This window comes from Lissotriton vulgaris, chromosome 11, assembly GCF_964263255.1.
Source record: "Lissotriton vulgaris chromosome 11, aLisVul1.2, whole genome shotgun sequence".
NCBI lineage: Eukaryota > Metazoa > Chordata > Amphibia > Caudata > Salamandridae > Lissotriton > Lissotriton vulgaris.
Genome location: NC_141699.1, coordinates 656,129,213 through 656,155,930, shown reverse-complemented (window position 1 = coordinate 656,155,930; position 26,718 = coordinate 656,129,213). Strand labels below are relative to the sequence as shown.

At 47.8% G+C, this 26,718-nt stretch overlaps 1 protein-coding gene across 1 annotated transcript in view; it reads right to left on the bottom strand.

Moving 5' to 3' along the window:
* Window positions 1–26,718, bottom strand: part of LOC147683291 (disintegrin and metalloproteinase domain-containing protein 9-like) — a 2,469,977-nt gene that overhangs the window by 755,432 nt on the left and 1,687,827 nt on the right. The window contains exon 13 of the mRNA XM_086944815.1: window positions 4,037–4,126. Coding sequence (XP_086800941.1) covers window positions 4,037–4,126 — 90 coding nt within the window. The remainder of the gene's footprint in view (window positions 1–4,036; window positions 4,127–26,718) is intronic.

Below are 26,718 nucleotides of genomic sequence, written 5' to 3'. Positions count from 1 at the left end.
CATATAGGAAAGTATAGATTTACTATTCTTAACTCCACATTTATGTACCTTGAAGATATATGTACCATGTAGGTAAATGTATGTGAAGTTAGGTATAGTATATCTAGACTTCCTTACCTGTCAATATTTTGTGCATGAAATCGCGTCGCCTCAATATTCTGGGGTGCTATTCAGAGTACACACCCATCAGTGGACTTCTATGTCAAATGGAACTTACCGCTTGAAACCACCTTGAACCCACTGCAAACCCCCTGTGAGAAGTTGGCCTGATATATGATGTCTCCAATTCTGGGGGCACCTTTTATCTGTCCAAACAATCCCTTATGGTGATGGTTGTAAGTCAACCTTATAGACAAGCTATCCTAAGGGTAGCATGGACTAAGCAGCCTTAAAGGCTTAATTCAAGAGGGCATGTGAAGCCAGATGTTTTACCATATGTAATCCTGTAATATCAAATGAAAGGACACCACACAAGTTATATATTATAAAAATATATGTAGTTATCACTAGAATAATCCTCTGTACTCTTTATGAGTGCAGAGGCACAAGCGTTTAAACAAAAGCACAGTTAAACATATAAAAGTTCCACGGTTAAGGATGAGGCCGGGGGGCCACGCAAACCATATATTAAAAAAGTGGTATAAGTATCACTAATCGAACAGTGGTCAGGCCTAGGGCCTGGGGAATCGCTGGGACCAATCGGGACTAGCAATGCTGAAGTCGGGAAAAGCCCGCGGGAATCGGATGCAGCGCTGAAAGCACACACATGCACCAATGCAAAGTCAATGGTGCGTAAAAGTTATTGAGTTACTGTTTTAAGAGTCTTCCGACTGATCTAGAAGGACAAAACTTTAGACTTAGACACTAGAGGTGTATACCAGTACAGGAGCACCGGCGTTCAGGAGTTACCTCACCCACAGGAAGCGGGTGCACAGGTGCAAAGTAGTGTCGGCTTTCATCGTGTATATCTATGGAGCCTGGAGATGAAGATGCTGCAGGCGGCCAGAAGAGAAGTGTTTGGTGCGATCCAAGGGTGGATTGAGGATGAAGAGTACCTGAAAGCAGAGGGGACACAGTCTGGGTCACTCAGCAGTGACCAGGGTGGAACCAGGAAGGAACCAGGCATTGTCGGGCGCAATCAGGTGGTTGTCGGGAAGCTTGTCTCCGCTGCCACGTGGACTCTGGGGCACCGAGGATGTCCAGGAGTGGATCACGAGCTGTCCCACGAAGGCTCTCGCTGTCGGCGGTGTCGGCTTCCGGATTGGAGCAAACAAACCTTGGCAAGCGCAGGATTCGAAGATCGCTTCTTACTCGGACCAGCAAGGTCAGAGCGGGTGCTCCTTTTCAGGGGAGCGAGGGCCAGTCCAGAGCAACCGGACTGGCAGAGCAAATTCAAAGGTTCATCGGTACTGGGGCCGCTAGCCAACGGGCAAGCGACCGGACCAATGCGTTGAGCAGGAAAATGCAAAAGGGCCCCACGCAGCACTCGTCGAGTGGGGAGGGGTGAGCTTCAGTGCAAAGCTGCTCAGGGCTGGGGCTTCTCAAACCCCAATGCACAGCGTCGAGGGAGCCTCGGGAGCTGCACGGTCAGCAATTCGTGGTTCTTCCAAGATGGCCGGCCCCACGCTTCAGGTCGCCTCCACAGGTCTCAGATTCGCTGGGACTGTGGATCGGGCTGTAAGAAGGCAGGAACGCTGGGCCTTGTCGATCTATGTCGCTCGAGTTCCTGCGGGAACTGCAACAAAGCAACCGGTGACGCGCTGGATGGTGCCTGTTTGCACAGAGTGGTCACTACTTGACCACAAGAGAGATTCTTCAGTCTTCTACGTCGAGTGTCGAAGGGTCCAGAGTTTCGTTTCATAAGTTTCAGTCAGGATAATCTGAGTGCATGGGCACTTCTCCCACCTTTATTCCAAACTGGGGGGCTGGATTACCTGCTAGGTCTCTCCTATGGGTGGGACCCAGGAAGGGGGTGGTTACACCCCTTTCCCTTTGTCCAGGGTCGCGCTGGGACTGGGGCTGGTGTGCCCCAGAACCAGTTTGACCGGATTATGCAAGGGGAAGCCTTGTGCTCCCAGGCAGTGTCTAGTTTCTTTCAAACCTCCCTGCTACAATCCACTATCTCCTGTCTGGGGTGTTGTGACACCTCCCTGTGACAGGAAACCCTTTGCCCAGGCCTCCTCTGCCAAGTTTCGGTCAGCAGCAGGAGGTCAGACTTGTGTCTGTGGCAGCAGCATCCATTTTGTGATGCTGAGGCTCTGGTTAGGATTAACCGTGTTTTAGTAAAGTAACATGTCTTCTCCCTCTAGAAGGGTGGAATGCAACCCGCGTCGCCAGGACTCCAAAGCGTATGACACCTTACACGACATGCTTTGATAAAGCCAAACCAAAGTTAGCACATAACCGCGAGGGATTATAATGCACTTAAGAGTATATGGTATGGCAATATCCCGGAACAGCTAAGGGAGTTGGTCCCGACAGCTGCAGACAAGCTCAGCTCATACTAGAGCACCATCTCACATAAAACCAAACACTCTGCCTCCAGGATTGTTAAGGCCTGCCATAGGAGTGACTTATAGGTATATATGTGTCCAGATAGGTTTAGATATAGGTATACTATATCTAAGCAAGGGGTGATTACACCACCTTGCCCCAGCTGAGTGATCAGCCTGTTGTGTCAATTTTGGGTAGCCAGCCAGGGGTGGCAAAAGATATGCTGCAGCCCCTGGTAGGCCTTGGATGCACCTATGCCCTGGGCACCTACAGTGCACTCTACAGGGGCTGATAAGTCGAAAACCAGCTAAACACAAGGCAAAAAATCTGGGGTAACCATAGTCAGGTATCCACCTTCCTACACCCCCCCCCCCCTCCCTTCCAAGCAAAAAAACATCTACCCATCCCTGGCTGCAGCAATGGCCCTCCTCTGTTTTCTTGGTGTCTGTAAAGACTTGAGAGAACAACCATGCCCTGTGGATGCAGCTATCCTTGCGCTCAGCACTCCTTGGTGGTGGTCTACCCATTGGAACTCGCCTCTGGTTGAGTACAGGATACCCCTGATTATAAGGTTTTTGTGGCTACTGCTGGAAAGACACTCCCAGGTGCCGGACCTTACACTCTGAATCTTGATACAGGTTGCGCTTAATGTCACAGCAGTCTTGCCGGCTCACCAAGTGTGAGCTCCTCATTGTTCTTGCTCCTTCTGGGCATCATTTTCTTGATGTAATGGCATCACTAATGCCCCTTTCAAGCAGTAAGTCTCTCTCAAATTTGGATTGAGGCCGCCCCTTTGGGTATGTTAGTTGGATCTTCCCGAGGTTCTGGTTTCAAATCTGTCAAGGGAAGTTGGCAGTCAGTTCCCTAATCCTGGAGCTCAAACTATTCTCCTGGTCACCACTGGTGTAGGATCCCAGTCTTCTGGTGAGGAAATCTTGGTATGTTGACTCAAAGTTTCTCTCACATTGTTATGCCCATGATGCAAACAGATTGCGTAATCCAATGGATTAGTTCTCTGACTTGTTCTGGGCGGTTGTGTACCTTTGCGCTTTCCCTAAAGACTTTCCTAGTCATGGTCTTTGTAAAAATTGTGAGCAGGGAGGTGGGGTGGAGCTGGCAGTCTACTCTCAGGAGAAAGGCACTACAGATGGGGGGTATTCGTTCACAAAACAAAAATCCAAGAAAGGGCAGGAGGAAGCCCCATGACTTCAAAGGGACCCACTGTCTCGTCGCATGAGCTCTCTTCAGTATGACCTAATACAAAGATCTCTGAAATGTCTAAAAACGCAGCTGATACTGCTTCCCCAAAATAGTTTTCTGACTATTGAAGAGGCTGGAAAACATGCATTGAAAAAAAAATTGTGTGCAAGGGCTTCGCACATGTGCAGAGACATTCTACCCCTTATGAAGATCAGAGAAAATCCCATGTTAAAGAACCTGCTTTCCAAATTATTTGCTCTCAGTAAGGTTTTTAGGTTTTTGGCTTTAACAAACAGACATAGCATAGTATTTAGAGTAATTAAATACACAATATATTTTTTACCTGACAGTGTACACAGCAGTCTCCTGATGCACATTTAGCACCTTTACTAAATTTACATGTTGCTGGGTCACAACATATATTTTTGCATTCCTGTAAGATAATGAAAACTACTGTTAGTTTGTGTGTTGAATCAGATAAAAAGGTTCATTTTGGAAGTCACAAAATCATTCAGCGATAAAAAGCACTGAAAGATAATCGACAACAATGTCAATATGTGTGAACGAAAAGTATTTTTTTAACACATCGTTGACTCTTTTGATATATTCGAGGTACAAATAGGACAAAACTTCAAGGCCGCACACAATGCACCTGCTTAACAATATCAGTAAATGTCTGTAATGAAATACAGTTACGGTACATTATTCTCTGTTGTGTAATGAATCTGAAATCCATGAGCCCTAAATCTATTGATGCTGATGGCGCATACCCTTCATCTGTCTATTTCTTTTTCTGCTCTGCAACAAAAGTCTATTGCTCATCTCCAGGCAGGTTAGGGGGGGCGATCAGGATTGATCTCCAGCTTCTAGCAATGTATATTTTGAATACCAGGGATCCTATACCTACTATTAGTCTCTGGTGTCTGGTGCTGGTCCAATCCTTCATGATCTCTAAGAAAGGCACAGGATACTCTCTGTATGAGGTTTGCAATTGAGTTGTGGATAGAGTTCGAATAGGCGGCGATGATGGGGCAGGTCCATATGACATGGAAGAAGGACCCTTCTAGGTTTCAACAGCGTAGACACTTTGATGATGTGAACTGTCCCATTTCCTACAACCTTTCCAGTCTGTAAAACACATGGTGAAAGCAGTTAAACAATATGAGCCTGAAATTGGAAGGAATAGTTAGCATTTACAAGGCCATTTAGGCTTTGCGCAGGTCATCTTCATCCAGTTCCCATATAGCATCCTCCCAGTCCAGACAGTGCTTTTGAAGGAGTTCAGGAGCGCTGAGTAGGAGAGAACAGTAGAGGTTGGAAATACCCTGCCGTGGCCCATTGGACCCATTGTCAGCTTGACGTCTAAGGGGTCATTGTCTGGCATTCCCTCCAAGATCTTCCCATGGGCCTCAAACACTGACGCATTTGTAGATACTTGGAAAACTGAGACTTGTGGAGTGCAAAGTCCACCCTGAAGTGATCGAAGAACACCATGTGGTCACCATCCACAGCTCGCAAAGTGCAGAGATAACAATCAGGTCCCACCCATCGAAGTCAGCCAGCTGGATCACTTGTTTTAGATAAGTCCCTGTGCACAGGGGGGTCTGAGCATCAGGCTTCGCTAACCGTTTAAAATGTGATAGAGGATAGAGCTGCCTGCCAGCTTAACAGTGGAATCCTGGAGAATTGGGTGAGAGAGGCCAGAGGTCAACCCCCATAGAGCAGACTGTGAATGCCTCATTGTTCGAGGATGGACAACTCCAAGTGCCAGGAGGAGTCTTGGCATTTTCTAAATAGCCAGTCCCACAGCTGCACAATTTGCGCCACCCAGTAGTATAAACGAAGGTCCGGTGCACAAAAGGCACCTTCACATACTGGAGTCATACATTTGGCGTATGAGCCTCTGTGGCCTTACCCGCCAAAAACAACTTATGAATACAGACAGGAACTCCGGAACAAAATGAGGGAGGTAGTATATATGGATGATTTTGCAGCACGTAGAGAAAGCGGTAGATAACTAACTGCTTGTGGATACCCCCCAGGCAAGAAGTTTGAGGGCAAGAGGGATCCAGGCGTCTAGATCACTGCACATGCATTTCAAAATAGACACTACGTTTAATTACCAAGCTGCCTGTATGTCACAGGAAATAGCGTCGCCCAGGTATCGGAGAGATCTCTGTGTGGCCTGTAGTCTGTTGCTGGCATGGGTGAGGGAATTGTGCTCATCAGATGTATATAGCAAGGTTTCTCCTAGTTGACCTGAAGCCCAGTGTGTTCCCTTACATGACAAGCATTTAGATCAAGAGGAACAAGGCTGTCTGGGGAACTGTGGTTATAGTAACATATCGTCAGCATACAATACTACCCAGTCCTCGTTATCGTACAACAAATAAAAGCCCTGGAGCTGAGCCTTAGCTGGGCATGAAATCATTTTGGTCTTGATGAACCAATGATCTGATGACTCTGGCAAGTCTGGTGGCCATAATTTTGGCCAGGATCTTGCATTCCACATTTAAAAGTGAAATAGGTTTATACAAAGCGCAGAGTTCTGAGGGTATGCCTGGTTTAAGTGTGGTGGTAATTGTGGCGCTCCCGAGATTGGGCGGCAGAAAGCCAGTGCAGCCCACCTCCTTGAAGAGGTGCAGCAAGTGTGGTGCAAGAAGGGAAGACAAACACCTGTAAAACTCAGCTGGAAAAAAAAGTTTGGTCCTGGGGTTTTACCGGAGGGTAAGGCTGTAATAACCGCCTGAGGTTCCTCCAGAGTCAAGGGCTCATCACATTTGGCACACTGAGCACTTGTGAGTGAATGTATGAACAGGTCTTCCAGTAGAGGAGGAGATCTACAACCATAGAGAGTGCAGTAGTAATTCGCAAGTCTATGCAATCTGTGAATTCATAGATCAACCATCCCTCTGGCGTCTGTATTGCCTGGATTACTCGTGTCCCTTCTTGCCTCTTGGACAGCCAATAAATGAATTCTCCTGCATTGTTACTTTGCTTGTACAACTGGTATTGTGCTAGAGACCTGGTGACTTTGGCCATATCAAGTAAATTATATGTCACTGTCTCCTGAAGCTCTTTTATGTGCTGTGTACCTATGATAGGGGAGATTGACCCTACATAATGTTCAAGACCGAGGATCAGAGATTCCAATAAAGTGATCTTCTCTTTCTCGTCGGATAACCACACCAGATACCACACCCCATTTCCTCACATTTATGCCAAGCGGTGGCATCCAGAACCAATAGAAATAAGTACTTTTATTTTCAAATGCAGTTATAGAGTTCCACAGTCTACAGGGACATTGTTTCCAATGAGTTGCTGAACTTTTAAGAGAGTCATAAAAGTTCTGACAAAATTTCCAAAACTTGAAAAGAGTCAAACAGTCTTTGAAAAAGTTACTGGAGATCATTGTGAGCAAGGGAAACATTGAGCATGACAAGGCCAATCTGTCCACCATCAAAGGAAAGGATCTGATGGAGTTGTGTAAGGACAGAAGAATAACTGTGGAAACAAGGCAAAAAAGGAGGATCTGGGGAAGGCCCTCAAGGCTTGGAAGAAAGCTCACAGAGACATACCTGCACTAGAAAAGGAGGTACCCCAAGGTAGTGTGGAAGAAGAAAAAGAGGACAAGGAGAATGTTCTCCACCCAACACGAGGCCAAGAGCACAATCCACAGTCAGTGGTGTGGTGAGCTAACACAGCAGCGGGACATCCCTTCAAGGGTAATGGAAGCCCAGGAGCTGGAGGAATGCCATGGATGCTCTCTCACAGATCACAGTTTTAAAGGCCTCCAATTGTCTCACTAGAGAGTCCACCAAATGCTGATTTATGTCAAAATAATCCCCTACGGAAGCTGGGAGGAATTCAACCTGTGACTCCTCCCTGAGCCACAAAGCGTTAAGCCACCAGATACCCCTCATCCCCTGTGATGCAGCCTCAGCTGCACCTCTACTAGTGCGTAATGTGAGAGACCTCAGGGAAGGATATGACTACTCGAAACCATGAGCAGAGATTCCGCAGCCATGAAGAAGTAGTTGATTCTCAAGTGGCTTTTGTGTAATTCAGAGTATTGAGTGAATGTTGTTTCATGTAGGTGTGTAAGTAAACAGGCTGTTTGAGGTTTACCCCTCCCCTTTTTTACCCCTGGCTTGCTAAAAGAGGGACTGTGCCTGCAGTGTCCTGCTTAAGGCAAAACTCTCCAGAACCCAGTCAAGCCAGGAGACTCCACGGGGCATCCAACTGGCTTCCGGTTCACAACACAGAGACACAACAGCTGAAGAAGTCTGCTGTGGCAAGTTGACAGCCCAAAGTCTTCAAGTCTACCACCGCAATTATGAAGCACCAAGGACCAATGCCCAAAACACATAGTTCGTTGAGCTCGGAAGTGCTGTTGGAAAGCTGCTGAGCTCCTAAAGAGGCAAGTTATCGACTTAGGAGGTATTGGCCTGGAACCGAGACACCAGGCGACTGGTAATGTAGCGGCTATGGGACTTCGGCCCGACCGAAAAGGACCTCATGGACTATCGACCCTGCAACCAGGACCACTGCACCATCTTGGTGGACTGAGGAGTGCCTACAGAAAGATCCCCTTTTGACTGCGTCTCATCCACAGCATCCTTGTAACATCTTCAGCATCCTCCATCCTTTGTATCAGGACCATTCTATAGGAATTCATTGCAACATGGATAAAGGGAACTTTGGACTGCATCAGGCCCTACCTGATTGTTGCTGCAGGCAGCAATGTGTGGCACATACCGCCACACAGCCGCTTCCAGCTCGCGGCCCGGGCACCAGGAGAATCACAGCCCCCAGGACGCTCGGCGGCGTCCCCGCCCACTTCCGGGTAGTTTCGCGCCCGGAGGTGCAGTTAATTGGTTAGAGCTTAAACACAGGAGGCTTCATCTGCGTCGCGGACGCGCGCGGGCGGCGCCGGGCTGAGCCCGGGCAGAGGGCGGGCCATCTGTGTTCATCATGGGCCAGAGGAGGCAAGGCCGGGCAACCCCTCTAAACTGCAGTTATGGGTAAGCGCAAACAGTTGGGAAACGAGGGACATGGGGTCAAAGACGCTAAAGTGCCACGCAAAGCAGACACTATTATTTCCTATCTAACGTCAGCAGTGGGGGCCATTAACCAGAAAATTGAAAATGCTGAAAAAGAGCTTGAATTGAAAAGGGCAACTGAAAGTCCGAATAAAACAATCACCCCAGATCCTCTTTCTGTACCCACAGAGGCCCAGCGCGAGCGCATAAATGTTGAGGCGAATATAACTCTGGACACTGCGCCTCACATCTCTCTGTTATCGTCTGTAGAGGGGCCTAGCTCTGGTGAACTACTAACCTCGGACAGACCAAAGGTTAAGAAATGTGTTCGCAAAGTTAAACATTTCCAAAATGATCAGGACCATGTCATTCTCACAAACTTGGGGGACAAGATGGAGGAATTGTTCAATTCACGCATAGAACCTTTGCTGGTGGGCATTGCCAAAGATATTGTTGATTCTCTGAACACATGTGTAGCTGGTTTACTTAAAAGGTGTGAAAAAATCGACTCTTTCATAAAAGAATACCGTAGCCAAGAGCGCCAATCGGCGTTTGCCCATAAGATTGTTGAGAATCAAGGTCTAGAGACTATGGAATGCTCAGGGTTTAATGTGCATTCAGGTAGCCCACGACCTCATGTGTCCCACAAACAACCGTCACCTGCTAAAACTTTGGGCAATACAAGGAACGGCACGGGGAACCCTTTGACACACCCAAGAGTAGCACCCACTAAAATGAATACCTACAAGAATCAGTCTAACACCACCAACATTGTATCTAAGCCCAGTAGCTTTAGGTTGCACCTTCCGCCAGACGCTGCCCCTTTTGTGGCAGTGCTAACGGGTGTCCCGTCTCTAGAACAAAACGGGAGAGAGTCTACTGAGGATCTCCTAGGCAAATCTAGGGAATGGTGCAGACACTACTCAAGTGGGGAGTGTGATATATCGCCTTCTATCATTATGGCCAGAAGGGTGGGGTGGGTAGGACAAGGATCTAAGACCATCACTGGGGACTGTATTATTGTACATTTTTGTGGGAGAAATGTTGCTGAAAGATTGTTTTGGGATGGGTCTGATCTTACAAACACCGGTATTAGACCACTACCCCTTGGATACTTTTATCCTCCACGGGGCAGTCAGAAAACATGTCTCCCAGCCCTAAGAACAACAGTAAAAAGAGATACTCCCACCCTAGGACCGTGTGATATTGCCGGGTACCTCTTGAGTGATGTCTCTGCCATCCCACCTCAGCATCCTCCTTCACCTCCCAGTTTTTCAGGATCTTGAAGGCACACAGAGTGGGGGCTTGGCTTTGTCAAACCGTTTTTCTCCCCTGCTTCAGCTAGAGGGCTCTGATTGACTATACAATCCACGTGGCATTAAAAACATGATTGCTCCTAACTTATGTCACAAGAATATTTGCAGAATCCTTAGCTGGAATATTGCTGGTAGTAGATCGAAAAGTCAGGATGAGAACTGGGTGGCTTTTGTTACATGCTACGACATTACAGCACTCCAAGAAACCTGGGACACAGCAAATAGCCTCTCCTTTGACGGATACGTCCACTTCAGCATTCCCGCTAAACCGAGTCTGGCGGGCAGGGCGAAGGGAGGATTAGCCCTCTTAGGCTCATTGAATATGAAAGGATCAGTAAAACAGCTAGAGTCAGGTTCTCAAAACTGTTTAGTAGTAGAAATGTTGGTTGCTAATTCCCCCACTGTGTTATTTATTAACTTTTATAATTCACCAGACAGTGCCAGTCCAAATCAGCATCTAGAATCCCTTGGGGAGTTTTTAGACAAGTACAGAGTGTCACATAACAGTTTTGAGGTCATCCTTATGGGTGATTTCAACATCCATCCATGCAGCTTGGAGTGCATTTTGGAAGTTAAAGGGGGGACTTCTCACTCGCTGCCCACGCACTTCGAACACACGAAACAAGGTGAGGTCTTGGAGAGCCTTCTGGCCTCCTTGAACGTCTACGAATCAGGCTGCTTTGTAGATGGGCCCAGGCCTTTTACATTTAAAGGAAAAGATACAGGAACAGTTATTGATTACATTTTTTTATCTTCTTTTGTTTTGTCTATTGTTTTAAATTATAGGGTAGAAGACTCTGTCTTTAGTGACCATAACCCTGTGATACTAGAGGTCGCCCCATGGGGGTTATTGGACTTTAAAGACACACAGGTTTCATGTGCAACGGACCTGTTACCAAAAGATCAGGGCAGGAGATTGAAATGGGCCAAAGTGACCCGATCACTTTTTTACAAGATGTCCTGGCCAAGGTTGAAGCGGAGGTGGGCATTTGCCTAGAATATGTTGACCCTAACACCAGAATAGTTGAGGCATTTAATACTATATGTCAACAAGTGAATACTGATTTAATGGTCAAAACCAAACCAGGTGGGCAAACAGGAAAAAGATGGTTCGATTAAAACTGCTCCAAGGCACATTCTGCTCTCTTAAAAGCATTGAAGGAAACACCCAGAAATAGAGCACATATAGTAACCCTCAGGAAACAATACAAACAGGCCACTCAGGGTCGTAGAACTCAGATTAAGGAAGAGGCCTGGACCGACCTGCAATCAGAAGAAGTCTTGCGGGACAGTTCCAAATTTTGGGCGGTTATTAATCAGCCCTATTTTTCTGGGGCGGAGAACAAGGGTGCGGAATGTACTATTCCAGATGAGCAGTGGCTTGCCCACTTTGGAAGCATTTATAGCCAGTCAACCCATGGGTCTACACAGGAGACTCTATCTTTCCACCATGTTGGGTCAGTCTTGGCCTTCGGGGAGGAAGACGTGGAAAAAGCAATAAATGAGACACTTAAAAATAAGGCCCCGGGCCCAGACGGGGTTCCTGCGGACCTATATAAGTGCGCCCCGAAATTTTGGGCCAGGATTTTGACCAATGTTTTTAATGCCTCAAGAGATAACAACTTTCCTGAGTCTTGGGCAAAGTCCACCATTATTCCAATTTTCAAAAAAGGTCAAAGGGGTGATCCTGCCTGTTATAGGCCTATTTCCCTAATAGACTCTGCCGTTAAAATCTTGGGCAGAGTCATTTTAGGTAGATTGACAACATGGTTAGAAGGTAGAGGAATCCTTTCTAATGCCCAGTATGGCTTCGGGGCAAAAAGGAGCACACTGGATCAATGCTTAAACCTCCAATTGCTTATCAGCAAATATACGACTGCGAGGGAGGGGTCTCTGTATATGGCCTTTATGGACCTATCCTCAGCATTCGACCTTGTGAATAGGTCGAGGCTGTGGAAGGTCCTTCTGGACATGGGCATTGACCCCCCGCTGGTTAGTTTTTTAGCTGACCTTCATCGTGGCTGTTAGACCCGGGACCCCGGGCTGGCCAAGGCCATCGCCAAAGTCAGTCAGAGACCACCATGTCTAAGGTCAGGGCAAGGGAGTTACACACCAAAATAACCCCTGCTCACCCTCTAGGTAACGTGGCGCGAGCAGCAAGGCTAATCTCAGAGGCGATGTGTAAAGCATTTGCACGCGCACCCAGCAACAACACTCAAGGCCCACCACAAAGGAAACTCCACACAAGGTTATATAAAAAATAGCCTTTGTATTATAGCAAAAACACATTAGATAACACACATACTTTACAATGTGCCAACAGGCACAGGCAGAATTTACAAGGGATTATGTACAGGACAGGGCCATATGGACCACTGTCAGGGGTAGGCACTTGTTAGAAATAATACTTGTAGGTATAACACTTAGCACATAAACATATAATGACTGTAGCACTAAAATAGTAAATGTAGCACACAATCAGTAATTACTGGTAAAGGTAAATACCTCCTACGCAACCCTAAACACTGTAGGAAAATCACGCAGGGAACTAGGATCTTATCATCAGGACCTATAGAAGGAAAACCATCACCTAAGCAGGTCACTTTTAGCAAAGGCGAAGGAAACCTATAAATCACCTAAGCAGGTCACATTTAGCAAAGGTAATAAAACTTAAACAATCACCTAAGCAGGTCACTTTTAGCAAAGGTAATAACATAAACAATCCTCTAGGCAGGTCACTTTTAGCAAAGGGGATAAAACATAAAACACCTAAGCAGGTCACTTTTAGCAAAGGTAATGGGACATCAACAATCCTCTAAGCAGGTCAATTTTAGCAAAGGGGATAAAACATAAAACACCTAAGCAGGTCACTTTTAGCAAAGGTAATGGGACATCAACAATCCTCTAAGCAGGTCACTTTTAGCAAAGGGGATAAAACATAAAACACCTAAGCAGGTCACTTTTAGCAAAGGTAATGGGACAACAACAATCCTCTAAGCAGGTCACTTTTAGCAAAGGGGATAACATAAAACACATTGCACATGAGGCATTAAAACACATTCAGAGGTGCAGGTAGAACATTTGCGCAGGAATCACATAAGCAAGTAAATCACAATGCGCAGGGTGCCTGTAGCACAACACTAGAATTGTCCCCCAGGCCAACTGGCCGCGTACGGGCTGAGATGTCCTGAGTCCAAATGTCAGGGAAGGCTGCGCAGGCAGCACAGAACACAAAGCCTAAACGTAGCAACTGTCCACTAAGTGCTGGACAGTTGTAAATACAGATGATGCCAACGTTGGAGCCTTGTGGGCTCAAGAACACAATGGTGAGGGCAACACAGCGTGGGAGCCTTGGGGCTCTAACCAATTAACTGCGCCTCAAGAGCCTCTCTCGGCTCTACATAAACCAAATGGCGCTTAAGAGCTTCTACGCTCTAAAACAATGAAAGACCCCAGAGCGTCTCTCAGGGCTCTAAATCAATATGGCCGGGAGCCTCGTGGGCTTAAAGAGCAACTGGGGCCCAAGAGCCTTTCAGGGCTCGAAGAACAATGGGGCCGGTTCTGAGCCTCGCAGGCTCGTGAATAAATTTAGGGCGGGAGCCTCTCAGGGCTCGAAATACACAAATTGCCCCCAGGAGCCTCGGGGCTCCAATCACGAAGATGCGGAACGTTGGAGTCCCTCACGGGGGACTCAGCAGCAAAGGCGAATGCCCCTTGAGCCTCTCTGTGCCCGAACACAACGGGGGCCTCGCTCAGCCAGGCCCGCACACGGAAGGGGAGGTGTGGGCACCGGCAATGTGCCCCGACGCCCTCCTCCCTTCCCTCCTCTCACCGGCTGTCTCGCTGGGGCTGCGGGCGGGGCGCTTTCCCCGGGGCTCTCCCTTCGCTCTAGTGCATCGGGACGGCCAATGCAGGCTGCTTCCTGCTTCCTCCTCCGATGACGCGGCGGGAGGCTCGGCCGGCTGGGCCAATCCCAGCGCGGCTCTCCCGGCAGCTTCTCTCGGCGGTTCTTTGTCCTGGGCTGCGGCGGTGAACACACGGGGCAATGCCGGGTGGGCACCGGCTTCTAATTAAAATATAAAGCGAGGTAGGCACTCGCTATGCGCCGCAATTTCGGGCAAATGCCGGGTGGCACCGGCTTGGCACCCAAAGCACTTCCCAGCGCTAGATGAAAATGAAAAGCGTTCCCAGCGCTTAGCAGGGACAATAAAGCGCTCCTAGTGCTAAAGGGAACAAATAAAGTGCTCCCAGCGCTATGGGCCAGAAGTAAAGCGCTCCTAGCGCTAAGGGCATCCAGAAAGTCCAGCTAAGTTCTTAGGCAGGCAGGGGGGCAAGGCTGGGCCCAGAGCCAGCTCACTGGGTCTCCAGGCAGGGAGACAATTCAAGTGGCGGTCCTCCTGGCCCCAGCAACAGCAGCAGCCCCCTCAGCTAGGATCAAAAAGCAGAACAAATTGTATGGGGACACAGCCCCTTCTCATACTGTAAATTCCTTTGTCTGTAGGTGCAGGGTGGGGGAGAAACCAGTCGCAGCTGGTTTTGAAGTACCCTTGATGGCCCAACCACCCATTTCATTCACTGGCAGGGCTAGGGTCATCAGTCGCACCACAGGGGGTGGAGCCAGCATTGTGTGGGGAAAGTCCAGCCCCATCAGGGACCAGGTGCACTCCTCCCCCGCCTTCAACATGCTAATCTCACACTCACTACCGGGCAGACCCATCCAGCCTTCCTGGAGCCAGGCTCACCAGCCAGCTCCAGCCAATCACACGCCAGGCATATTTTACATTAATATGCCAAGTCCTAGAAGTGGCACTTCCGCACAAGACACACTCATGCCACATACATCATTGCGAAGCATTCATTCTCACGAGCTCGCACATACCACATTCGAGCTTGCACTCCCCATGCATCAGTAACTACCAGGGACACACACATTCCCCATACATCCCTATGGGAGAGCAGGCCAGCCTAACTACATGCCCGCACTTTACTCTGGGACACAGTGAAAAAGTGCGCAGAGACCAGAAAATCATTAACACAGATCACAGATTAAAAGCAAAAAGATTAGGGGTGAACCTGCCAGAAGGGCAAAGTCCAAGTGGCTTACTGGCCTCAGTTAGAGTCACTCGGGAGGGGAGGTGCACCAGTTATTTTAAGTCGGAGAGGGGGGTGCGGCAAGGGTGTATCCTTGCCCCCCTCCTCTTTACACTATACATAAATGCTCTTGAGCCAGCCCTGGCCGATTCAATGGTGGACGTTCCGCGTGCAGGGGAGACCAAGATTCCGGTCCTCCTGTACGCGGACGCCGCCGTTCTTTTGGCACGTTCAGGTGTGGCCCTCAACAGACTATTGGCCTCTTTCGGCGATTTCATGGCTTCACTAGATTTGAAAATTAATACCCAAAAATCTCAGGTCATGATCGTTGGACTGGCTAGTAGGAAAAAGAAAACAAAAACATTTTTTTGCACAGCCAAAGAAGTAAAGAGGGTTCCAATCTTCACCTATCTGGGGGTTGTCTTTGACGATAGAGGAACGTGGGGTCCCCAACATAAGTCAAAAAGCAATGCAGTAGCAAGACCGGCTGCAGCCCTGTTGGGCCTTGCTAAAAGGATGGGGGCACGACCAATGAAGGCTATCCTTAAAGTATATAAAGCAAAAAGTTTGGCCATAGCCACCTACGGTTCTGCCATCTGGGGACATACAAACCTTGATAACATCCAGAAGGTGGAGAACACATTTCTAAGATCCCTGCTTTCTGTTCCCCAGTCCATCCCTACCTTTACAATACATTCAGAGCTGGGCATGGGGTTTGTAACAGATTTATTAAAATCCGCCCCTGTAATTTGTTGGTTAAAAACCTGGCTCCACCAGGAAATCTCCTTAAACCATTTGATTCTTAAAGACTGCCTTGCTCTGGACAGAGCTCACAGAATCCCATGGCTGGTTTACGTTAAATTGATGCTCACGAACGTGGGGCGGCCTGAGCTGTTTTATTTCCCAGAACGTATTAAAAAAGAGGATGTCAAGGAGATTAAATCTACATTGGTAAATCTGTTCACGGCAGAAAGGGAGGAGACAGAGATGAAAAAAACGTTTGCTAGAAGGAACTATGCACTTATAATTGTTCAGGGTCTTGAACCCTATCTTGTTTTTGTGATTAGACTGTTTCATCGTTTTTTTTGTTACCAGATTCCGTTTTAATCTGATACATTTCATGTTTGGCTCCTATTCTACCTGGGACACTCCAGAAAATGCAAATCCATGTGATTATGATCATTTTTCCACACAGGATACATTACATTTTACCATGTTTTGTGAACACTATGCACAGATTAGGAAAAAACATTTGTTACCTATTCTGAGGGAGGCGGGCTTCCTACAGGTTAAGCCAGCGCTTCTGTTTTTGCAACTTTTATCCAGTGCACATGTAACATTTCATGTAGCAAGTTTTCTAGTTGCGGGTGTTTGTATTAACAAGAAGCATTTTAATTTACGGCACAGCCTTATTACGATTTAATCATGTTAGCGGAGTTGGTGCGTTCTTAAATTTGGAGCTAACTGCCAAACGGAAGTTTTAATTTTTTTTACTGAATTCATGAGATATGCTCATTTTAGCCCTGATATGCTATTTATATTTATTCCTTACTTTTGTAATTGGAGGTACTGTTGTATAGTATTTGTTGTGATTATCTGTATTTTGTGTCTTTTTTTGATTTTTATTAATCGAATAAAAGTGATTGACTGACTGGATAAAGTTCCTGGTATTGCTGCTTCACCTGTGGAGGAAACAGTTCTTGAGGACCTTGTTGGTACCCCTGATTAGCTCCCTGCTGGATTTGGTTGCCCCAAGTACTTCTAACTGACGCATTGATACTCACTTAACTTTTCTTCAAAAAAGTTTCCACGTTTCCAATTTGTTGACTTTCCTAAGGCTTGTTGATGGTTGAGTGAAATTGCTTTGATTTATTATTGATAGTAACATTTATATCTCCTGAACCCTCCAGTAGATCTTTTTCATTCTCGTGTCTAAATTCTTATAAAAATACAGTCTATTTTCATAAATTGGTGTTGAGTGTTTTGATAATATCATCACTTTTTTAATGCTTTTTAAATATTTCATACTTGTTCCTCTGTGAAAGCCTTGCTGGTACCCAGGGTTCTGCTGAGGATTTGACAGATTAAACTTAAGGGTTCTAAAAGGGTCGGTGAGTATTACACAGTGATGGTTGCACAACCACACCATATAAAACACCCCATTTTCTCACATTAGTGCATTAGTGCCTAGCAGTAGAATACAAAATTGGTGTTTAGCACTACCATACAGTTGGTGAAGTTAAGATCTCTGAGACTCCGCAGGTAGAGAACTAGAAAAGAAGTTCTTGCTCCCAAAAAGTATTTTCTGTGTATATTGTTGAACTCCATAGTACTGTCTCCAAGGAGTGCAGAAACTTGCCTAAGGGGTAGAGGAGAGTTTGAAAAGTTTGGCAAAGTTCCTACGAAGTTCATGTAAACATTCTGAACAAAGCTCAGGAGCCACTTTTTCGATAAGGAGACCTGGAGCTGGATTGGGCAGCCATGTCCTCTTACTAAAGGGAAGACCGGACGGCATTTTGTGCAGAAAGGAATATCACCTAGGGAGCCAACGCCCAAAAAATTGCTTTGATCAAGGCCCTGAGAGCCTGGGAAGAGGCTTACTGGGTACCTCCACGCCTGAAGAAGAAATGACCCCAACTTAGTGGTGAGGAAGAAGAGGTGGAGGACAATCAAAGTCAGTTAAGTGGGGTAGGCAGGAACCTACCCCCTCCTTGAAAGACCCAGGAGGGTCCCCAGGGCCCACAGTCTGGCCGGCTCCAAACACAGTCAAGGGTCTATAAAGGAGAGTATGGCAGCCCTGGACTTGGATGAGAGGGCCCTAGCTCTGACTGAGAAAGGCTCGTTCTGAAATGATGACTTTCAGAACAAGCCTTTCTGGAACGGCGTTAAGCCCGATATCAAGAGAAATATCAGAAACCCCAATTGGACCGAGACAGACTCATCAATCCTATACTTTCGATACGCCGTGAGGAAGCCCCAGGCCGGATAGCCGTATAAAGGGGTGAAACAAGTGTAGGCTGTTTTTTTCATTTCACTCTCATGGAGGGAGTGACAACACCACTATAAATACCTAACACAATGAACCATTGTTTGTTTGGAATTTTTCCGTAAAGAATACAGTAAACAAACCTTGCCCTGACAATCATGTTACACCTAGATTTAGACATTGTTGGTCTCGTAGACCCACCCACAGCTTTAGGGAACAGTTTTATTGAGGTGGTAGTGGAACATGAGGCCAGGTATCCAGAGGCAATTCCACTTAGGAGAGTCACTACCCCTGCAGTGGCTAGAGCCCTCCTTGGGATCTTCACCAGGGTTGTAAATTGTAAATTGATACTTGTATCAATGGGTTGGGTTCTCTAAGGAGGTCATCTATGATAAGGGCACAAATTTCATGTCTGCCTATCTGAAGAGGATGTTGGAGGAATGTGATGTGACTTACAAGTTTACCACCACTATAGCATCCCCAAGATAATCATTCAGTCGAGAGGATCAACAAATCCATAAAAGGCATGAACGTAGGTTTTCCTGAAAAAACTCAGGAGGAGATGTATTTATTTATTTATTTCAATTTGTATAGCGCATTATCACTCCGGGGTCTGTAAGCGCTCTCCTCCAATACTTGTTTCCCTACAAGGAGGTCCCTCAAAATATAGCTGGCTTCAGTCCCTTTGAGCTACTCTTTGGACAACCTGTGAGTGGTTTACTCAGCGTAGTTAGGGAAGAGTAGGAGAGACCCCTCAAATAACCTAAGCAGGACATAGTGGATTATAGGTTTGGCCTTCACTCCAGAATGGCTGACTATATGAAGAAGGCAAACAAGAATTTGGTGGCCAGCCAGGATCTGGTCAAGCAATGGTTTGTGGAAAGATCCTCCATGGTAGAATACCAGCCAGGACTGTTGGTGTGGGTCTTAGAGACTGTAGCACCCAGGGCCTTACAGGTCAAGTGGACTGGGCCCTACCCCATCCTAGAGAAGAGGGAAGTCACCTTCTTGCTGGACTTGGTTATTCCCAGAAACCCTCACTAGGTGATCCATGTAAATAGGCTCAAGCTACACCACAAAAAGGCAGACATCACCACGTTTTTAGTTAGAGATGGAGGCAAAGAAGAAGAGAAAGACCATCTTCCAGACATTCTATCTACTAATGTCCAAAATGGAACTGTGGAAGGAGTAGTTCTCTCCTACACATCACAGACCAGCAATAAAGAGACTGCTATCGCTTGCTGAAGCTCTGACCCCAGGTCTGACATTATTGTGCCCCTGTGATGAGGACACCAGTGACAGTCTGCCTGTGAAAAGTAACATTTAGAGATTGTCTGCCCAGGTCAAGGCCAGCATCAAGACTGAAGTTGCCAAGATGTTGAGCTGGGGGTGACTGAGCCCTACAATAGTCCATGGGCCAGCCTAGTGGTACTAGTACCTAAACCCAACCCCAAAATGGAGAAAACCTGAGATGAGGCTCTGTGTGGGCAGCGGCCTCAATGCATCACTAAGGCTGATGCCCACCCCATTCAATGAGCTGATTAGCTCAAATTGGGGCAAACAAGTATCTGAGCAACTTTGACCTGATATCAAGTTAGTGGCAGTTTGCCCTCAATCCAGGAGCCTAGGAGGAGTTTGCTGTTTCAACACCTGAAGGCCACTTTCAATTCAAAGTGATGTCCCTTGGCTTCAAGGATGCCTCTGCCCCCTTCCAGAGGTTGGTGAATCGTGTACTGTCAGAACGGGAGAGTTTCACTGCAGATTATCTTGATGAAAAGGCTGTATTTAGCTCCAACTTGGAGAATCACCTGGTCCAGCTCAAGGAAGTGCTTCAGACCCTGCAGCAAGCAGGCCCGACAATCAAGGCATGTAAGTGCCAAAAAGAGCTGGGGTCTGTTGTGTACCTCGGTCAGCAAATTGGTGGAGGCCACGTTTAGCCTCTCCAGCCCAATAAGCAGACCATTCAGGCTTGGGAACCTCAGACCGAATCCAGAGCCTTTGTATGCCTGACTGGATACCATAGGAGATTTGTGAAGGATTATGATACCATAGTGGCACCATTAAATGCCTTGACCTCCAAAAAGCAGCCCAGAAAAGAAAAGTTACCTGGACTAAGCAGCGCTAAAAGGTGTTTGACGCTTTCAAGGAAGCACTGGACCTGTCTTGAAGGCTCCTGACTTCAGCCAGTCATAAATAAATAATTTTATTTAATTTCATTAAAAAATCATAAAAGGGTGGGGAACCACCATAAGTAAAAATACATTTTAAATTTAAAAACAGGAGAGTTTGAAACATTTGGACAATGCCGTTGATGGGGATGCTGGAACTTATTAAATTAGTGGATGATTTCCTTTTTTACAGTTCTTTTGCTGCTATTTTGAGAAATGTTATTGCTGTACAGGACAGTTGGATTGATAGCCCCCTAAGGCATTGGACGGCAGATGCTCTGCATGTCCGTATTTGTTCCTTCCTGAAGGCTTCCCGGAGGACCGTTCTTCGGGCCACTACCAGGTAAGGGCATATGCATAGTAAGTGTAAGAGAGACTCGTCCCATCCTCCGCATAAGCGACATTCCTTGGATTGCCTGGGGTATTTCCATTTTGGTGTCAGGTCTTTTGATGGGAATGACCCCAGCCGCAATAACGTTAAGTAGTGTTTTCTCTCCTGGGAGAGGTGGTCAAGTAAATATGGTTGAGGTTTCAGCCATGGTAGCCTTGAATCACAGCCCAGGCGTGTTTTTTTTTTGAGACAGCTGTTTTGTCCATTAATAGGGAGGTCCTTTTCATTGCGCTATTCACGACGGTTTTGAAACTGGAGTAGGTGGGGAGGGTGAGCCAGGCCTCCTCGACCTGCAATGCCGCGAGGGAGTCTTTCAGAACACTGAACGTTGAGTTACTTAGCCTGGATTGGGTTTCCATTTTCTTCCAGCAGTAGTGTGCAAGGGTGTTGTTATCAGCATCCCTCATTCTCCAGTAGTATTTAACTAATGCCCCTTGTCTGTCGGGAGTCTGGTTTCTCAGGGGGTACTCAAGACGAATTTGGGATTGTGAAATGTGTCGGGGATTTAGGACAGGACCTTGAAGAGGGAGGGGGGATTGCACCTCCTGTTGGGTTACCTGGCGGGGGGACTGGGAGTGATTCTGTTCTGCTTGTGCTTCAAACAAAAATGAAGAAAAAACAGGCTTTTTAATGGGATTGGGGTTGGCAAATCCATGGGCCCGATGTTCTGGACGCCCTGGGGTTTCGTCTGATTCCCTATAGGTTCCCAGTTCAATGAGAGATGTTTGTGGTCGTCCCCTCGGCAGGGGCCTCTTCATTGTAACTTTGGGGTCCATCTATACGTGGGAAAAATGAAAAAGATGTCCGATGTTTGGGATGATCGCCAGAAGTATGGGATGATCGACAGAATGTATTTGTGCCTCGAAGACTTGGGTATTTTGTTTATGTCTGAATTCAAAAGGGATGAGAGCATTTGATGATAGGAGCTGGAGGCTTGGAATGCCTGTAAATGCTTCATGGGGGGCTTCCAAACGTTGTGGTGACTGGGAACCTTTCCTACTGCACTCCAGGTTCAAAGTTTTCCCACTAGGGGTTCGTGTTGTGACCTCACTCGCTGGGCTGGTGCTGGTTTCGCCTCTTGTGTTGAAGGCGTCGGAGTTACTGCGGTGTCGGTTAGATGAGGTAGATTCTATTACAACTTTTAAAAAGTCCGTAATGAATGCCCGTTTACTGTTGTTTGGTGCTGAGTGGTGCCTAGGTGGGGCAATCAGGATGGTCTTGGTACTGCCGCCCCATTTCGCTACAGGAGACGCGTCTATAGGTTTTTTTAGTCCGGCAGTGAACTAGTTGCTTGCAGTTGCTACGGTTGTTGCTTTTGTAAGCAGTGGCTGCTTATCTGTTGAGGCTCCAGGTTCTGGCCCCTGATGTATTTCATTTTTGGCAGAAGGACGGGGGCTGGGGGAGATCATACATGGGAGTTCTTTGGCTGCTGCCCCTTTAGCTTTCTCCTTGTTCTTTGGTGGAGGTGTGCTTCTTACTCTCCCTGACCGCATCCTCCGTTACATCGTTACATCACCCCGGGGGGGGGGGGGAGAGTGGGTATGGGTGTGGGTGCGATTAGATGGGGGGAATTAGGAGGTGATGCAAGTTGCACGGGATGTGCGAGGCAGCTGTGTTCTGTGTTCTGTTGCGCAGTGGCAGAATAGCAGTTGGTTGTGGTGGCAGTGATGATGGTAGGTGGCGATGGGGGGTTAAGTGAAGCAGATAACAGGGCTCGCTAGGGATTGCAGGCCGGGCCGCCAACTCGACTCTCCTGTGCGCTTCAATCTGCGGCTATTGTACACACTTTGGAAACCCACCGGTGCCATCACAAGTGAATGATTTGGACCAGGATCAGGCAGTTGCCTTTATCAGCAGTCAACTCCTTGCTAGGGAGCAGCGTTGGAGTGCTCGTGCGAGGGAAGCCTTTGCTATAGTCTGGTCTCTGATGAAGCTAAGACCCTCTCAGTTTAGGACTCACTTCAAAGTTCAAACCAATCACAGACCCCTGAAATGGCTGAAACAGATGACAGGAGAGAACCCCAGCATATTAGGTGTGTCAATATCCCTACAGTGGAACACAGACCTTGGACTGGCCATGCCAATGCAGGTGGCCTTTCCAGGTTCTTCCACTTAAATGATGAGATTCACCAGGAAAAAGGTTAGTTGTTCATCACCTTTCGTCTGCGAGGGGGCCAAGTTAGGAGATACCTCTGTCTGTATGGTCACCCCTAGGTTTTTTGACTGATGCTGCTGGTTTTTCAACTCTGAGAGGCATGCTAACCAAACCTCAATGCCAGTGCCCTGACCCGAAAGTGTGTGTTGAATAGGCTGTACCCAATTAGAAATGGCTAACTTACCTGTAAGCCCATAGTTTAAGGTACCCAGGGCATATAAGTTAGAGAGGTACCCTGGGCTTCGAGCACTGGTTGTGCCATCCTGAAGGTCCACCAGTAAAACAAGCCCTTTAGTCTGCCACTGGAGACTGGTAAAGCAGTTCAGCACAACTAGCCCAACTATGCCATTGAAAGCAACGGCAAAGTCACCACTTCCCCTGAACATCTGTGTAGGTCACCTCTCTGCCCGACCGACAAAGTCTTAGAGGCAGGGTGCAACATATAACACAGGCAGGACATGTGCTTTGCATCTACTGACAGTAAAAAAAAGCAAACCTACTGTTTTTACTGTAGAGAGACTTGGTCACCCAAATGGCTAGTAGGGTAGTAGGGGGTTACATGCTAATTCCTGAACGGTGCGACCAAAGTGGACATTCCAAGGTATCAAACAACTTGTTACATTAATGTAATTTGTTGCAGTGTACATCTTTAGTAAAGCTGCCACTTTGTTGCCCTTAAAACTTGTGCCTTCCCGGGCACACACGGAGCCCCCAATTCTGCCCCCATGGACAGATATGCTGATGACTTTTAGAATGGAGAATAATGAGGAATTGCAGGCCAGGAAGGTATTACCTCCCTTCTGCAGGAAGCCACTTAGGTTTTAGTCACAAAAGGCAGGCTTCAAAGGGGAAGCTGCCTTTGAAGGGCAGATGTATCATACTAGGGAGGAGGGCTGCTCCTACATTTAGGCAGACAGGGTGGCACTGGGAGCAGAGAGGGCAAACCAGTTACCAAACCGATTTTTCTAGGGGTGTGTAGCCCTGAAGTAGCCACACCCCGTAGGTGGGCTAGTGAGGTTTGAAGGAACAAGTTACTTACCTTCGGTAATTATATATCTGTAAGAAACATAGTTTAGTTCTACATTCCTTACCTTAGAATTACCACAAGGTGTCAGACTGGATCCGGAAAGATTTTCATCAGCAGTACCCCTGCGCGTCGGAAGGTGTTGTCGGTCGACTCCTCATTCGTTGTTGGCATTGTGGTCGCAGGGATGACGTTGCAGTAGCTACATAGACACCGCCCTCGCACGCTGATGTCAGTTCTGTACATGACTTTCCACGCCAGAAGCGCAGAGCCCTGCAAGACACTGACCATTGGTGCACAAAACTAGGGCCCTGAAAGGAAGACCTTAACCCTAGAAGTCAGTTTGCAGAACGGGGAGGATGGGTGGGGCGGTAAGGAATCTATAACTAACCTATGTTTCTTACAGATATATCGTTACCAAAGGTAAGTAACTTGTTTATCTGAAAGAAACAGTTATTTATAGATTCCTTACCTTAGAATAGACACCCCAGCATAAAAAACACCGGAGGTGGGTCTGTTCACACCAGAAAGTCCTGGAGAACAGAACAGCCAAAGAAGCCGTCTCTTCGCAATTGGCTGTCCAGGCAGTAGTGTTTGGTGAATGTGTACAGCGATTCCCACGTAGCTGCATGACAGATGTCAATAAGGGGGACTTCCCTTCCCAAAGCAGTGGTAGCAGCCGTCGCCCTGGTGGAATGGGCGCGCAGTCCCACTGGAGGTTCCTTCGTTGCCAAAGAATAGCAAGCTTTGATGCACAGAACAACCCACCTGGAGATGGTCCATTTGTGCACGGCCCGACCTTTCTCATCGCCCACGTAACCAACAAAGAGCTGGACCTCCACGCAGAATTGTTTGGTGCGATCCAAATAGAAGAAAGCGCACATTTTGGATCCAGACAGTGGAGCGTCACTTCCTCTTTTGAAGGAGGTAGAGGCGGAAAGAAGGTAGGCAAAGTGATGGTTTGGCCAATGTCAGCTCGTCATGAGGTACGCCTGTCGTACGCTCATGACGAGCTGAGCTCGCCATGTAACGCGGGTTTTTAAAAAACTCAGCGCACAGCGGGAAAACCGCTAGCGCGCATGAGGTTAAGGAAACGATTTACAACAGGGGACTTGAAAAGAGAAGGCTGATCAGAAAGCCTAAGGAAGGCTGAAATGGCCAAGAGGTAGCCCTTAGAATGCCCAGAGCAGAGCCCTGCTGGGCCAAAGAAAGGAGGAACAACAGAACCACAGAAAGAGGGACGGAAAGGAGATCCACAGCCTTTGCTGTGCACCATGCCACAAATTTGTTCCATCTACAGGTGTATACCGTCTTAGTGAAGGGACACCTGCTGCCAAGATAACATCGCAGACTTCGGGAGGCAGGTCAAACGACTTCAACTGCTGCCGCTCAATCTCCACGCAAGAAGGTGGAGGATGGACAGGTTCGGGTGGAGGACCGTCCCCTGCTGCTGCGACAGAAGACCCTCCGAAGAGGCAATCTGACCGGAGGATCGATGGCCATGTGTAGCAGCTCGGGATACCACTCTTCGTGCCCAATCTGGAGCCACAAGAATTACTTGGGCCTGGTCGTGCTTGATCTTTTTCAGCACTCTGTGCAGAAGTGGTATAGGCAGAAAGGCGCATAGAAGACCGCGACTCCACTCGTGACGAAAAGCGTCGCCTAGCAAGTGCCGCCTTGGAAATTCCAACGCGCAGAATTGCTGACATTGCGCATTCTTTTTGGTGGCGCATAGATCTAACCAAGGCTCTCCCACTTGCGAAAGAGACCTTGCACTACCGCTCAGTGAAGACACCATTTGTGATCCATCATGCACCTGCGGCTGAGCTTGTCCACCCTGGCTTTCAAGGAATGCCCCAGGTGTTGAACCACCAGGGATATGCCCTGATGTTCCAGCCATGTCCAGAGACGGAGGGCCACCTGACCCCACCCGCCTTGTTTCTTGCCGTACCACATGGCGGTGGTGTTGTCTATGGACACCTGCACTACTCTTCCCCGGAAAGAGGGAAGGAATGCTTTGAGTGCAAGACGAGTCGCCCAAAGCTCCAGAAGGTTGATGTGGAGCCCGGACTCCGCCGGAGACCAGAGGCCTCTAATCCCCGCCTCTCCCATGTGGCCGCCCCAACCCACAATTGATGCATCGGTCACCACTGTGAACTCTGGTTGGGGAAGGGAGAGGGATCTGCCGTCGACCCAATCCTGGTTCGTAAGCCACCACTGCAAGTGGTGTGCAGTGCCCTCCGAGATCTGGACGCAATCGGACAGGTTCCTCTTGATGTTGCGGCCACTGGAACTTCAGGTCCCACTGTAGAGCCTGCATATGAAATCTGGCATGGTCCACCAGCAGGATGCAGGAAGCCACCAGGCCCAGTTGCCTGAGGGTCACCCTGACCAAACCTCTGGATAGAGGCTGAAAGATCGGAATCATAGCCCAGGAGGATAGACCCAAAACTGCGTTGTGTCCAGAATCGCTCCGATGAAGAGGAGCTTCTGAGAGGGAGTCAGGTGTGACTTCAGCACATTGATGGAAAACCCCAGCGATTGCAGGAGGTCAGCCGTAGTCTTTAGGTGGGAGACGATGAGCATGCCTTCAACAGCCAGTCATTGAGATAGGGGAAAACTGGAACCCCTGATCTGCGTAGATGAGCTGCGATGACCGCCATCACTTTCGTGAGCATCGTAGGGGCGCTGGGCGCTGGTAAGGCCAAAGTGGATCATGGTAAACTGAAAGTGCTTGTGGCCTACCATGAACCGCAGGAAACGCCGATAGGACAGGGATGTGAAAATAAGCGTCCAACACTACCATCCAGGGTCTAGGGCAGACAGGACCTGAGCTAGCGTCAACATTTTGA